The sequence below is a fragment of the Chanodichthys erythropterus genome, chromosome 17 (genome assembly GCF_024489055.1).
Source record: "Chanodichthys erythropterus isolate Z2021 chromosome 17, ASM2448905v1, whole genome shotgun sequence".
In the NCBI taxonomy this organism is placed as follows: Eukaryota; Metazoa; Chordata; class Actinopteri; order Cypriniformes; family Xenocyprididae; genus Chanodichthys; species Chanodichthys erythropterus.
This window is the reverse complement of record NC_090237.1, coordinates 26,851,699-26,867,308: the sequence shown is the minus strand read 5'-3', so window position 1 is coordinate 26,867,308 and position 15,610 is coordinate 26,851,699. Positions and strand designations below refer to the sequence as shown.

The 15,610-nt window shown below is 42.8% G+C and overlaps 1 protein-coding gene across 1 annotated transcript in view; it reads right to left on the bottom strand.

Annotated features, from left to right (window-relative positions):
* Positions 1 to 15,171, bottom strand: part of col4a3 (collagen, type IV, alpha 3) — a 37,298-nt gene extending 22,127 nt beyond the window's left edge. The window contains exons 1-25 of the mRNA XM_067365259.1: positions 15,089 to 15,171; positions 14,740 to 14,784; positions 14,606 to 14,650; positions 14,337 to 14,399; positions 13,595 to 13,648; positions 12,485 to 12,511; positions 12,288 to 12,362; positions 12,059 to 12,121; positions 11,934 to 11,969; positions 11,687 to 11,734; positions 11,436 to 11,510; positions 11,274 to 11,318; positions 11,112 to 11,174; positions 10,984 to 11,028; positions 3,213 to 3,266; positions 3,062 to 3,103; positions 2,809 to 2,890; positions 2,104 to 2,139; positions 1,859 to 2,023; positions 1,638 to 1,727; positions 1,256 to 1,351; positions 1,075 to 1,145; positions 724 to 912; positions 431 to 599; positions 65 to 157 (exon numbers count right to left, since the gene is read on the bottom strand). Of these exons, the coding sequence (XP_067221360.1) occupies positions 65 to 157; positions 431 to 599; positions 724 to 912; positions 1,075 to 1,145; positions 1,256 to 1,351; positions 1,638 to 1,727; positions 1,859 to 2,023; positions 2,104 to 2,139; positions 2,809 to 2,890; positions 3,062 to 3,103; positions 3,213 to 3,266; positions 10,984 to 11,028; positions 11,112 to 11,174; positions 11,274 to 11,318; positions 11,436 to 11,510; positions 11,687 to 11,734; positions 11,934 to 11,969; positions 12,059 to 12,121; positions 12,288 to 12,362; positions 12,485 to 12,511; positions 13,595 to 13,648; positions 14,337 to 14,399; positions 14,606 to 14,650; positions 14,740 to 14,778 (1,765 nt within the window). The 5' untranslated portion in view covers positions 14,779 to 14,784; positions 15,089 to 15,171. The remainder of the gene's footprint in view (positions 1 to 64; positions 158 to 430; positions 600 to 723; positions 913 to 1,074; positions 1,146 to 1,255; positions 1,352 to 1,637; positions 1,728 to 1,858; positions 2,024 to 2,103; positions 2,140 to 2,808; positions 2,891 to 3,061; positions 3,104 to 3,212; positions 3,267 to 10,983; positions 11,029 to 11,111; positions 11,175 to 11,273; positions 11,319 to 11,435; positions 11,511 to 11,686; positions 11,735 to 11,933; positions 11,970 to 12,058; positions 12,122 to 12,287; positions 12,363 to 12,484; positions 12,512 to 13,594; positions 13,649 to 14,336; positions 14,400 to 14,605; positions 14,651 to 14,739; positions 14,785 to 15,088) is intronic.
* Positions 15,172 to 15,610: the final 439 nt, after the last annotated feature.

Here is a 15,610-nt window from a genome sequence, read left to right as displayed (position 1 = left end):
TGGTTATCCATTCTACATCCTGCTCTCAGTCTATTTGTTCAAGACTTTTATCCCCTCTGCTTACCTGGAGGTCCTGGTAGACCAGGAAGACCAGGCAATCCAGGCTCACCCGGGTTTCCAGGTGTCATTTGTACTGGTCCTGGAGATCCTTTCTCACCTGTAGGATGCAACTGTAATATTTAGTCTGTAATTTCTCCTCCATACCACTAGTGGTCACCTGCTACTGGGTTTTACTACTGTTTGAAGGCCTGTGTCTGCTTTGTATTTGTATTCCAACTTACTGATGATGGGCTTTAACAGTTTGTCTACTAGCCAGAGTTAGATGAAGCTCGCTGTGAGCTTTAGGTTCCTCAACACCCTCTGCATATTTCCTGAGGTTAAACCATTCAGTAACATCCCATATTTAAACATACATTACATCAGTTCATACCTGGTTCTCCAGGATTTCCTTGCCGGCCCACAACTCCCAAACTTCCTTTCTCTCCAGGTGCCCCTACTTGTCCAACACCCATTGACCCTTGGCTGCCCATTGGACCTGGGCAGCCAGGCTCCCCACAAATCCCTGGATCTCCTTGATTGCCCTTAGGCCCTAGAGGACTCTGGAAAAAGTTTAAGTTCTGTCAACATCCAAACTTGTGGCTTTAAAATTGGCTACACAAATTTAGACCAAGGTTATAGCAGTTATCTAAGAGTTTATGGTTACAACAAGTTCCAAGTACTAACTGGGTTTCCTTTTGCTCCTGGTGGTCCTTTGAAGCCAGGGGTGCCCGGCATACCATCTTGCCCATTTACCCCCAATGGTCCTACTGCACCTGTGTTTCCTTTATCTCCTTTCTCCCCAATCTCAGATCTCATCCCTACATCTCCTTTGGGCCCTGGAGGCCCTGGAAATCCAGGAAGACCAAAGGAACCCTATGAAAACATTATAATTCATCATAGGTAACTATTCTTGAGAATATGAAACCTTTATTTGCAATACCAACTGAATAATTGGAGTGGACAAATAATAGTTTTTGCTGAGTTATTGTATCAGGATGATGATTGGGTTTAGTGGCAGTATGTAGCGAAACTGACCGGAGGACCTGGTGGACCCTCTGGACCTCTGAAGCCTCTGGATCCTTTATTGCCTTGAACTCCTCCAAGACCTGCACAAATAATTTGAATTTAAGGTCTGTTGTTAAGGTGTTTTGGGCAAATGCAAAGGCATTGTTATGTGATTGCTAGTGTGTTCAGGCCAACATAATGATGACATCACCTGGCTCTCCAGGTTCGCCTGGATCTCCAGGTGGTCCTGGAGGTCCAGGGTCAGCAGCAGTAGCAGCACACAGTCTGCAAAGTTCTCCATGGTCTCCTGTATTAAAATGACGGAAAACAGCATTATGTGAATAACACGTTTATTGGTTGTACTGTATGCATTCACGTAACCTACGCTTTATTTAAAGGAATGTTTTAGGTTCAACTATATGAACAACATTTGTGCCATGCTTACCTTAAAATAAGTCCTCTAGGAAAGAGATTGCAAATGATCTAAATTATTTTCAGTGGTAATAAATAAAGGTTAACTTGAGCTTAATTTAACCACTGAACCTGAAATATTCCTTTAACATACAGTACACCATGAAAAGAGTTAATCTCACCTTGTGTTCCAGGATCTCCACGCAGACCCTCAGGGCCTGTTAGGCCTTTGTCACCCTTGAGCCCTTTTAGTCCCAAGCGACCTTTGACTTCTGGGGATGCAGGAGAGGAGCACAAACAGTCATGTCAAACAAACAGTGTCTTGTCAAACGGTCATGTACAACAGTCAAGCTCGATTAATAAAATACATTTAAGATGGCAGTCTTTGACAAAAAACAGTTACGGTTAGATCCTGGAGGTCCAGGGTCACCAGGGGGTCCTCGTTCCCCTGGTAGGCCATCATGTCCTGTGGGTCCTGAGATGACAGGTGCAGGTTCACCTTTTTCCCCTTTCAAACCTCTAAATCCTGGGAAACCTTGTATTCCTTTAGGTCCTGGGATGGCGATCCCTGACATATTTGAACGAAGAGGAATTTAGCATTTGTGTATGTGTGTGTGCAAAAAAGAGAGAGAGATACATCAATTTTACCTGGGGGACCTGGAGATCCAGGAAAACCACTGAAACCTTTAAAATGATATCAAAGATAACATTTGGTTATATACTTTGACTTAGTAAAAATAGAATAATTATTATTAGTTATAATTTATTATTATATACACTTCCATTGGAAAGTTTAGGGTGGATTTAGTTTTTTTTTTTTTTTTGTATTTTTTTTTTTCAAAAAACATAAATTATGCTCAACAAGGCTGCATTCGTTTGATTGAAAATACAGTAAAACAGCAATATGGTGAAGTATTCTTATCATTTAAATACCAGTTTTCTATTCTAATATATTTTAAAATAATTTATTCTTGTGATAATTAAGCTGCAATTTCAGCATCATTGCTTCAGTCTTCAGTGTCACAATAAGAAATATTTCTTATTACTATCAAGGTTGAAAATAGTTGCTTACTGACATTTTTAATCAATGTAATGCATCCTTGCTGAATAAAAGCATTATTTCCTTCTTTTTCTTCAAAACAACAACAACAACAAAGCAACAACAAACTTTTGAACAGTAAAGTACATTATTACATTAACTAAGCCATGTTTTGTGTTTGAATATTGCATTTACAGTCAAAAGTTTTGAGCCTATTAACAAAAGAAATAAAACCATTTCATGGCATATTTAGCTGGTTTTGTTGGTGGTCCTTTTTAGCATGAAAGTTATTTTTTATTAATTTGGTTACTAACCTTCACTACCTTGTAGACCAGGAGGTCCTGGTGGCCCGGGATTACCTTTTTGACCTTTGATCATCTCATTTATTATAATGAACTAAAATACAAATCATATTTAAATAACACTTCATAAATAAGTTTTTATTAATATAAAGAGACAGATATTATTATTACTTCATCAGCTAATGAAGTACAATAAACAGTTTCAATGTCACAGGCAAAGTGAGATTAAACATCTGGAGATTGCCATGAGTGAAAGTATCACTACCTCTCCAGGAACACCAGGGGCACCGGGGTCACCCTTCGGTCCCTGAAGACACAAAAAAAGAAACAGATGAATGAATTCAAGTAAAAGAGAATTGAAAGGAAGGTTAATAATAATAATATTTTTTTTTATTTACAAACAGACAGATAGATACCATTTCCCCTTCTATCCCAATAGCTCCTGGATATCCAACATCTCCAAGCTCTCCCTAGGAGGTCAAAACAAAACTCTTGGTCATAATAAACATCTATTATCGATCTATCAAAATATTTTATTGAATTTAAAGAGGTCATGAAAAAAGAAATAAATTTTTCCTTGATCTTTTGATCCTTGTACTAGGGATGCACCGATATGATTTTTCGGGTCCGACACCGATATTAACAAAGAGTTATTGATACCGGTTACCGATATTTGTCACTTCCTCTTTTTGAAATTTTCCCATCAAAATAGATTGTGTTTTAAATAAGAAAAGTTCAAAAATACCTGCATTAAAATATACTAGCAGGTTTATTGCAGCATCAAATATTTTTTAATGAACATGGATTGGATCCATTTAACATTCAGCAGGCCTACATAGATACATATGAAATAAACAGTGATTTCTAGGTAGGTTTAATAGTTTTCAGGTACAGAAATAAAGTAAACAAATGTAAAATAGCACTGCACATTCTTCACTGTATAAATTACATACATACTAATCCTTCTTTATTGTAACAGACTTTGTGATTAATCTTTTAATTTGTTTTTGTAAACATTTTTTAACATTTTTTGTAAGTTTAAATATGTATGAGATCTCCCTTACTAAGGCGGGACTCTTATTTTGATTGATGTTCTCATACGGTCTGATAAGAAGTGCACGTAGTTTTGCAGATTTAAAGTTTGTCTGTTTATTAAGCATCCCCGAAAAGGTATGAGATCTGTATGTATTTGTTAACTGTTAGTTGTAATAAGTGTTTTGAGTAATTCGCTGTATGTTGATGATAATGCAACGGAGAGAGAGTTTAATGCGCACTTCTTGTGCTCTGTATTGTTTAGCTTTTGTGGTGATTTGTTTGGAGTTAAAACAGACGCAAAAAACTTTATAAAACATCAGTAAATTTTTGGTCATCATTCGGATGGGGTCCGCTACATGAACGTTACAGAAGATATTTAGTCAAGAATAGTGTGTGAGCTTTTGTTATGTGTTTAACATTAAAGCAAAGACAGCAGCGCTAGGATCAGCAACAGACATTATAAAGCTCAGCGCCTTCACGCGGTTAATTATAAACCATTGGTTTGTTATATCTGCCTTTTTCCTGCTACAGCCTATATGCCGATGGTTGTAAATTGAGCAAAAATCGGCTGATAAAAATCGGCTGATAAATATCGGCGGCTGATATCGGTGTATCCCTACTTTGTACCATTAAAACATCCTGTCAGTTTCAAAGCTTAAAACTTACTCCTTATAATAATCAAAGCATTCAAAATAACCAAGCTCCAAAAATGGTTTGTTTGGATATTGTGGGATCTATGAAAGCACATGGACAAATACATTTGAAAATGACTGCTTCTAGAGCAAGACACAATGGCGTTCAGCCACGTAAGCTACGTTCACACTACCAGCAATCCCATTCATTTCAATGGAGAGCTGGCGATTTCCGGTGACACAAGCAACAGTGACAGATGGTGACAGAATATAGGTGTGTCCAGTGATATGTTTAACTTTATGCAAATAAATAGAAATATGAATAAGTTAATTTTAGCTTCATTTTTAATTTTTTCCTGTAAATTATGATATGTCTCGGACGGTGTACCTACGGTGGTACTCGCTGTGAAAATAAATAACTAAATAAGAACATTTTTCTGCATATTAGTTTTTTGTACTAACAGTATAAGTGAACCTCAAGGAATATATTAAAGGTACCCTAGAATTGAAAATTTAATTTACATCGGCATAGTTAAATAATTAGAGTTCTGTACATGGAAATGACATACAGTGAGTCTCAAACACCATTGTTTCCTCCTTCTTATGTAAATTTGATTTGTGCAAAAGACCTCTTAAAAACAGGTGAATTTCAACATAACACCGACTGTGACGCAACAGTCAGGATCATTAATATGTATGACCCCAACTTTTGCATGCCAGCCCATGTTCAAGGCATTAGACAAGCCAGTATTAATGTCTGGAGCATCACAGCCGAATCATCAGACGTAATGCAGATAAGCAAGCAAGAACAACAGCGAAAAATGGCAGATGGAGCAATAATTGACATGATCCATGATATCATGATATTTTTAGTGATATTTGTAATCTGTCTTTCTAAATGTTTCGTTAGCATGTTGTTAATGTACTGTTAAATGTGGTTGAAGTTACCATCGTTTATTAGTGTATTGACGGAGACAAGACTGTCGTTATTTCCATCTTGCAGTCTGTATAATGCATAAACACAACTTCATTCTTTATAAATCTCTCCAACAGTGTGTAATGTTAGCTTTAGCCATGGAGCACAGCCTCAAACTCATTCAGAATCAAATGTAAACATCCAAATAAACACTATACTAACATGATCTGATGCTGCATGATGAACGTACTCGGTTACTAACGTAACCTCGGTTCCCTGAGATACGGAACGAGTACTGCGTATGGGGAAAGGTCTCCTTTTTCCCCGTTACTGAAGCCTTTTTCAATAACGCAGTGTAATTGCATCTTGTCTATGATTGAACCAATGACGGCGCGGCATAGCTGCGCGACCTATGGCGACAGAGCGCACGAATATTCCCGCCGAAATGGGCGGGGTTTAGGGCTATATAAGCGGGCGTTTCGCCATAGGATTTCAGGTCATTTGACTGAAGCGACGACACTGAAGCCGCAGCCTCGTGGCACGGCATGTAACACAGTACTCGTTCCGTATCTCAGGGAACCGAGGTTACATTAGTAACCGAGTACGTTCCCTTTCGATACTTCACTCGTACTGCGTATGGGGAACGAATTCAACCGCGCTGTGCCACGGCAGGGAACGACTGGACTTGTCTTGGGCACCGTGAGGGAACCAGAGGACAAGTGAGAAGGCCGGAGCCGTCAAACCCTCGTTACACTACAAAAAGGGAGTTAACTCCCAGAGTGGCATGAAGTGGAGCTTGATAGAGGCCGCTGGATCATACCGAGAGGACCCGAGCTTGTAAGGTCGGGATGTCCAAATGATAAAATCTGACAAAAGTGGACGGCGAGGACCAGCCGGCCGCCTCACAGATGTCTTTAATCGAAACTCCACTAGACCAGGCCCAAGAGGAAGCCATTCCTCTAGTAGAGTGAGCTCTAACTCCTATGGGGCAGTCGAGGCCCATAGAGGAGTAACAAAGAGCAATAGCGTCGACTAACCAACGCGAAAGACGTTGCTTTGAGACCGAAGACCCCTTGGTGCGGCTACCAAAGCAGATAAAGAGCTGATCAGATTGCCGAAAAGGCTGTGATCGATCAACGTAGGTCCTTAATGCCCTGACAGGGCAGAGTAGTTCCAACTCTCGCTCGTCCGACGAGGGAGGAAGCGCTGAGAGGGAAATAACCTGTGCTCTGAATGGAGTCGAGAGCACCTTAGGGACGTAGCCATGCCTAGGTTTCAAAACGACTTTGGAGTCGTTGGGCCCAAACTCAAGGCATGCAGGGCTCACGGAGAGGGCCTGCAAGTCACCAACTCACTTAACCGACGCTAGTGCAAGTAGCAGAGCGGTTTTGAGCGTCAGGGGCCTGAGGTCAGCTGAACGCAGTGGCTCAAAGGGAGGCCCTTTAAGAGCTCTGAGGACCAAAGAGAGGTCCCAGGTGGGAGCAGTGAGAGGACGAGGAGGATTTAATCGCCTAGAACCTCTCAAGAAACGCACCACGAGGTTGTTTCGTCCCACTGACTGGCCAGCAATAGGAGCGTGAAACGCTGCAATGGCTGCTACGTAAACTTTGAGGGTTGAAGGGGTGCGACCCAGATCCAAACGCTCCTGGAGGAAAGACAGTATCGGAGATACGTCACACTCCACTGGGTCTATGTTGCGTGTAGAACACCAGTCAACAAAGACCGACCATTTCTGGGCGTAGAGGCGTCTCGTGGATGGAGCTCTCGCCTGAGAAATGGTATTCAACACGTCCCTGGGGAGGTTAACAGGCTCCCGTCGAGGGACCAGAGGTGCAGAGCCCAGAGTTCTGGCTGGGGATGCCAAATCGTCCTGTTCGCCTGAGAGAGGAGGTCCCATCTCAGGGGGATCGGCCACGGAGCTTTTTTGGAAAGCCTGAACAGTTCTGAGGACCAAACTTGGCTCCTCCAGAGCGGGGCCACCAGGAGGACTCTGTGCTTGTCTTCCCTGATTCGTCTGATGACCTGTGGGATCAGAGTGATCGGGGGAAAAGCGTAAAGGAGGGTGCTGGGCCAGACATGGGCCAGCGCATCTTCCTCCTTCGAGAAATAAATTGGGCAGTGAGAGTTGCCTTCTGAAGTGAAGAGGTCTACCTGTGCCTTTCCGAAGAACTCCCAGATCATGAGAACCGTCTGGGGGTGGAGCATCCACTCGTCTGAGGGGACATTGCTCCGAGATAGCATGTCTGCTCCCAAGTTTGTTCTCCCGGGTATGCGAGTCTCCCAGAGGGACTGAAACCTTGGTGATGCCCATTCCAGAAGACGCTTCGCCAGAGCGCATAAGCGGCTGGACGAAAGACCGCCCTGGTGATTTATGTATGACACCACTGTCATGCTGTCCGACTGGACTAAGACGTGGCGCCCTGTCAGGTGTGCCTGGAATGCATGAAGGGCTCGAATCACTGCCAACATCTCGAGGCAGTTGATGTGCAGATGGCATTCCTCGTGAGACCACGAGCCTAAGGCCGGTCTGCCCTTGCAAAGAGCGCCCCAACCTGTGTTGGACGCATCCGTTGAGAGCACCGTCCTTCTAGACACCGCCTGTAGGGGTACCCCTTGGCTGAAGCATACAGCGTTCATCCACGGTTTCAGAGCTGCCAAACAGGCCTGAATGACCCTGAGACGCAGGCGGCCGTGCTGCCAGGCGTGAGGAGGGACCCGGAACTTCAACCAGTACTGCAGAGGCTGCATCCGAAGAAGGCCGAGCTGCAGAACCGGGGAGGCGGAAGCCATCAGCCCTAGCATTCTCTGGAAAAACTTCAGAGGGAAATAGGCTCTGTTCCTGACCGATGCCGCGAGCTGCTGAATGGCCAGAGCGCGCTCTGGAGAGACTACAGCCGTCATACGGACTGAGTCAAAAACCGCACCCAGGAATGTTATACGCTGGCTGGGGAGCAGTGAGCTCTTGGCAAAGTTGACCCTGAGACCCAGGCACTCCAAGTATCACGGATCTGTGATGCTCCAGCTCAGCTCGTGACTGGGCTAGGATGAGCAAGTCGTCGAGGTAATTGAGAACCCGGATTCCCATCTGTCTCAGTGGGGAAAGCGCCGCGTTCATGCACTTGGTAAAAGTGCGAGGAGCTAGGGACAGTCCGAATGGAAGGACCGTATATTGGTAAGCCACACCCTCGAATGCGAATCTCAAGATTCGCCTGTGATGGGGGGCTATCTGGATGTGAAAGTATGCATCTTTCAGGTCCAGTGAGCAGAACCAGTCCCCGGGGCAAACCTGCGTGAGGATCTGCTTCAGCGTTAGCATCTTGAACTTCCGTCTCATGAGGGAGAGGTTCAAGAGCCTGAGATCTAAGATGGGTCTGAGACCGCCATCTTTTTTGGGAACTAGAAAATAACGGCTGTAGAACCCCGAATTGCTCTCTGAGGGGGAGACTATTTCTATAGCTCCTTTCCTCAGAAGAGACGTGACTTCGGCTCGGAGGACATGAACATCGTCCGTGTTGATTGAGCAGGTTTGTTCTGCTGAGCTGGCGCAGACTTGGGGCGGCTGGAAGCAGACGTGGAGCTAGAGCGTTTAGGCAGGAAGTGTCACATAGCCTGAGATGACTTTTGTGCTGCAGTAAAACGCTCCGTAAAGCCCTCTACTGCTGGCCCGAAGAGACCAGAAGGAGAGACCGGGGCATCCAAAAAGGCCGTCTTGTCCATCTCCTTAATCTCGATCAGGTTGAGCCACAAATGGCGCTCAAGCACGACCAGGCTGGCCATGGATCGTTCAATGGCCTGAGCTGTGGCCTTTGTGGCACACAGGGCTAAGTCAGTGGCGCTGCGGAGGTCATGGAAGGCAGGTGCATCGATGCCGGACTCATCCAGAGAACGGAGGAGCTTCGCTTGAAACACCTGGAGAATAGCCATGGCGTGCAGCGCTGAGGCAGCCTGGCCCGCGGACGTATATGCTCTGCCAGCCAGGGCAGAAGTGGTCCTGCAGGGCTTAGATGGAAGGGCCCTCTTAGTTTTCCAACCCACAGCTGTGGGGGGACAGAGGTGAGTGGACACCGCTTCGTCCAGGGGCGGTAGATGCTCGTAACCCTTCTCTTCAGAGCCATCCACAGAGGTAAGAGCTGAATAATGTGTAGTACATAGGCGGGCAGAATATGGGGCGCACCACGACTTCGTCAGCTCGTTGTGAACCTCTGGGAAAAACGGTGCCGCGCGTTGACGAAGGGCCTGGCGGGAACTCGGCAGGAACCACTCATCGAGCCTGCTCCATGATGGCTCCTCTGGCAACGCCCATTCGAGGTCCAAAACCTCTACTGCTTTCGAGAGGATGCGGAAGAGCTCGGCATCCATACCCGGCTTGCAGTCAATGGGCTCCAGCGAGGGAAGGCGGGCAGGGTCAGAATCACCAGCCCAACCTTCGGTTTCAGAGGCCGCGAGAGACATGAAGTCATCAAGCGGCTCATCCTCAGAACCGCCAAAAGAGATGAGGTCGCTCGAATCTGCCGAGGGACGCAGCTCAGGGCAGGAGAACAGGACGGGGGAACGCTCTCTCGGGGGAGAGGGTGAGGCACGCGGGGAAGCCGGCGTGACGTCATCCAACTCCATGCACTGGGCCGCTCTGCCCCGCTGTCTCTTCCTAGCCGGCTCGCGGGAGGAAGAAGACGGGAGGGCACGAGCGGCGAGATCGCCTTCACTGAAGAAAGCGATCCGCGAGCGCAGAGAGGCGAGACTCATGTTCTCACAGTGAGAACACTAGGTCCCGGTGAGCGCGGCCTCTGCATGGGGTCTGCCCAGGCAGCCGACGCACTCACCGTGTCTGTCGTCGAGCTCAGCAGTCCGCTGCGGGAGCCTCTTCGACGGCGGCGAGAGCTTCTTTCCAGGCGAGCTTCTTCCAGGCGGCGAAGGCTTCAGCCGGAGATCAGCGAGGAGCGATGTGAAGTCGTCGCTGAAGGAGAGAAAACTGAAATCCTTTGGCGAAACACCCGCTTATATAGCCCTAAACCCCACCCATTTCAGCGAGAATATTCGCGCGCTCTGTCGCCATAGGTCGCGCAGCTATGCCGCACCGTCATTGGTTTAACAACTTGTCTATGAGTGAACCAATGACGATGCAGTTACACTGCGTTATTGAAAAAGGCTTCAGTAACGGGGAAAAAGGAGACCTTTCCCCATACGCAGTACGAGTGAAGTATCGAAAGGGAATTGTAAAGATCCATTTTGAGGGTTATATTAGCTGTGTAAACTTTGTTTATGCAATGTATTATAGAGTTGTGAGCTTGGGGGCGGGGAGCACGAGCATTTAAAGGAGACACGCGCTGAATTGGCACATTTATAATTATGCCCCAAAATAGGCAGTTAAAAAACTGAATTAAAAAAAAAAAAATCTATGGGGTATTTTGAGCTGAAACTTCACAGACACATTCAGGGGACACCTTAGACTTATATTACACCTTGTGAAAAAGCATTCTAGGGCACCTTTAAGATAACAAAAAAAAATCCATGGCATGACCCCTTTAAATAACATTAGAATATTTAGGAACCAAAAACTTCCTTGCATTTCTCTGGCGGGGCCACTGTAAAAGATTTTATGCTTACCTTAAGGCCTAACTCTCCTTGCAGCCCATCCTTTCCAGGTTTCCCCTGAAAATCAATACATCTTTACAAATTGTTTGAAAGTGTGAAAGGAGTGAGATTTAGTTTTTTAGTTTTTTTTAGTTATTTACCGGAGCCCCAGGCTCTCCCCTTTCCCCTTTCTTCCCCTTAGGACCAGGAGGACCACAAAGACCCTGTAGAATAGAGTAGTTGGGCTTTAAAATTGAACTTAAAGCAATCCCAATTAAACAATAGCAAAAACCAAAAAAACAAAAACAGTCTTGTTTACTCACAGTCTGCCCAGGGAATCCAGTGTCTCCACGATCCCCAGTGTCACCCTGAAACCAAAAAGAGATGTGATTTTTCACAAAACCCAAAACATTAATTCATATTACAGTCTAATAAGATAAGATAAAATAAAACCCACAATGAATGACTTTTAAGGGAAATGTTACCTTAGGCTCCTTTGGTCCTGATACAAATAACTTTACACCTTTTTGTCCTGGTATACCAGGTGGTCCCCTCTCCCCCTACAAAAGAGTCCCACAATGCATTTCAAGTTCATAAAATCAGCTTATAGAGACCATTATTAAATTTAAATCAAATGATCCATCTGGTTTATCCTGCACATTCATATACTGTAGTTGACAGACATACTTGTTTTGTAATAGTACACAAACTTAAAAGTACAGATGAAAATTCTGACCTTTTGACCTGTGGGTCCACGTATTCCCACGCTTCGACCCTCGAGACCCTAAACGTAACACAAAAATGCTAGATTCACACACACATACATACATACATACTAAATACCAAAGTATTGAGTTAATGCATTAAAGATTTATTAACATTACTGTAGTATGAAGCAAGGTGGGATGAGGTTTTAATTCATTTTTAATCCAAAAATCTTACATATTGTGCCTTTAATACTGGCCTGACATGTTAGAACTAACCTTCTCTCCTTGTAATCCAGGAATGCCATCTATTCCCTAAAAATCATTAAACAGTTAAAAAAATATGACAATAATGTAATTATGATGCTAATCATAATGAGATATAAAAACACTGAACAACTTACTGGTGCACCTCTAGGACCTTCTGGTCCATCTGGTCCTGGGAACCCTGGCAACCCTGATTGACCCTGTAGATACACAACCAAAAGAGAAATCTCAGTCAAAAAACTCACACAGAATACAACAAGAATGAATGGAGAATAAGACTAATGTTACATAAAGTTATAAAAAAAAGTGCTTGTCCAAATGAGCAATCTGAATTTTTCACTTTATTCTTATAATGAATTATCTTACTTTATCTCCAGCTCTGCCTGGAAGACCACAAAGTCCTTTCACTTGTTCAGAGGCCAGGAAGAAATAGCTATCTCCCTAAAATTAACAATAATTTATGGTCACCATAGTATTATAATTTACATGTGCATTTTAGTTTAAATAATCAATTAAGCATGTTAACACTTCTTAAAGTACTGAAGTTATCGAATAAACCACACCTTAGGTCCTTGGATTCCTGGTCTCCCCTAAAGACAACAACAACAAAAAAGTTTGTGGTTTAAATTAGCAGCCTAAATCAGAATAAGGTCCAAATACAAGAGCATTTCGTTTTTTCATTTCCCAAAGCACCCACATTTTAATCTTTAATGAATGAAAATATAATGTACAAAACATTTATAGCATGTCAGTATTCATTCTGTGGCATTTTACGAGAGGTTCATACTTAGGTGGAGGTTTCAGAATTTTCAAAATTCGTCTTGATAATTATCTTTTTAATATGTTGTGCATTACATGTTGTGCATTAAACATTTTCATTAAAGGTGCAATATGTAATATTTTCTGTCCGCTAGAGGTCGGTAGAGGCCTATCCAAAACAAGGGCGTAGCTTGATGACGCCAAGTTTGAGCATGGAATTTTCGGACATGTGGTCTTCACCTCACAGCCGGTGGAAAAGAATTGAGATAGGACTCGGGAAAAAATCATGTTCATGGATGAGATTATCAACCATCATCATGTAACGCAGGTGTGACGCAATTGACAGACAACTTATATTAATATTATATTAAATATTTGCAAACATTTGGGATATTGCAAGTACTTAAAGGAATAGTCCACTTTTAAATAAACTTTTGCTGATAATTTATCCAAGATGTTCATGTCTTTCTTTCTTCAGTCGAAAAGAAATGAAGGTTTTTGATGAAAACATTGCAGGATTTTTCTCCTTATAGTGGACTTCAATGGCCTCCAGACGGTCAAAATTACAGTTTCAGTGCAGCTTCAAAGGGCTTTAAACGATACCAGATGAGGAATAAGGGTCTTATCAAGAGAAACGATCTGTCATTTTCGAAAAAAAAAAATACAACTGTATATGCTTTATAAACACAAAATATTGCCTTGAACGTACTTCCGGTTTCCGCATTCTTCAAAACGCTTACGCTGTATATCCTACTCCTTCCCTATTCTATTAACGAAAAAAAAAACGAAACTCGCGCCGAGTTCGTTCTGTAAATATTAGAATATAACCTTCGTTACCTCAGCCAAACGTTATATTAATATCTGATTTGATATCAGTTATTGACTACATTTGCTTACTCGTTTTCAGAACTCACCTGAAATCCAGGAGGTCCCATCTTCCCTATAAAGCCTGGGGGACCAGGCTCACCCTGGAAGAAAAACACAAGTCAATTAAAGACAGTGACCATTGGTACAGTGACAGTTGGTAGGCTTTAGTACAGTTAAAGGTGCTAAAGAGGATCTTTTCGTCGACTGAGAATCCAAAGACTGTTAGTGAGTTTTTTAAATGAGCGCATGCGTAAGAACAACCCTCCTCCTTCACAGCTTGTTTCGAGGGAACGCCTCCCAAAACTCGTGCACGAGTATTGGAACACGAGTGTTTACCACTGGCATTCGCTGTGTCGTGTTAGTGGATTCATTATGTCGGACTCACCGCAGGTAACTCATAATCTGCAGTTGTTACTCCTGTCTCCTGACAAAAACATTGCATGCGGCGCCTGTAGAGTGTGGAAAGTTACTGGAGTGCGCAGCCGCGCACGTCTCTCACAAGGAACGTAATGACAGTGATTGATAAGCCAGAGGGCCAATCGTTTACGTGATGATCACGTAAACGATTGGCTGATGTTTTTAAGGCCCTACCTCGTGCACAGATGATGAATATTAATATTATTACTTTCAGTGCACCTAATAAATAGTCTTATATCAGTTAGTAAAGACAGTTTCAAGTAATATTGCAAAAATTTATAAAACAAAACATCCTCTTTAGCACCTTTAAAGGAATTATCACAATTTATTCACAAATAATGACATTTATCATTTACCATACTTCTGCATTACCTTTGTTCCATTGCATCCTGGGACACCAGGAAGTCCCCTTGGCCCCTCTTTCCCAGGGATCCCCTGAAAGAAGAAAACATGATATTCACAAAATGATATTCTTTGTAAATGTTAGTCAAAGCAGCAATGATGGAGTCAAAACAGTAGTTTTTGACATATAAGTAGCATCTGTCTTCCTCTTTTAGGCATTTTGGACAGAAATGGATACTGGATACATTCCAATGCAAGTTATTAAGTAAAAAGCTCCCAAAACTATTCTAAAAACTTACCGGTAGTCCCGGTGAGCCAAAGAATCCAGGGCTCCCTGAAGTTCCCTTATTGAGAGAACGAGAGAGAAATTGGCTAGTGTTCAATTATACTGCAAGTGTCACAGGAAATATATTAACACTCACACACTCCGTACCCTAGAACCTTTTGGTCCATTGATGCCTTTCCTTCCCATATTTCCCTGTGTAATAAAAAAAAAAAGTCAAGTTAATTTTAGTTATATAGCAAATTTCACAAAGTATTGCAATAATAATGTCTCAAATTCTGGTCCTCATTTAGCAGTTCAGGTAAAAGAAAATTATGCCTTAATATATTTGTCTGTAGGCGACTAGCAAAGACTGAAAAACTCTATAAGCAGTGGAGACGAAATATAGGGGAAATTCTATATTGTTTCTCTAAAAGCTTGTGTAAGATTTAGTATTATATTTTGTACATTTGATATATTTTGAAACTGTGTGCTTGTAAAGCAGCCGTATGTAACATACATATGGACCAGGATATCCAGAAGGGCCTTCCTTTCCTTGATGCCCCTGATTTCCAATTACACCATCTATACCACGTGACCCGCTTTGACCCTGAGAGGAAGAAAGAATCATTGAGAGAGAAGATATTGTTAAATAAAGTAATTATTTTTGTTTTGTCTTTATGCATAAAAAGTATTCTCATCGTTTAATATTAAGGTTGAACCACTGCAGTCACGTCAACTTTTTTAACAATGTCTTTCTGGACCGTGGTTCAATTGCTGTCTATGGAGGAGTCAGATTCCTCTCAGATTTCATCAAAAAAATCTTAATTTGTGTTCCGAAGATGAGTCTTACAGGTGTGGAAACGCATATGAGTAACAGTGAGTAATAAATGACAGAATATTCATTTTTGAACTAAACCTTAAAAAAAAATCCATGTCATGACCCCTTTAAAATCTGTTTCACTCGAGTCTTAAAGGTGCCCTAGAACTTTTTTAAAAAGATGTAATATAAGTCTAAGGTGTCCCCTGAATGTGTCTGTGA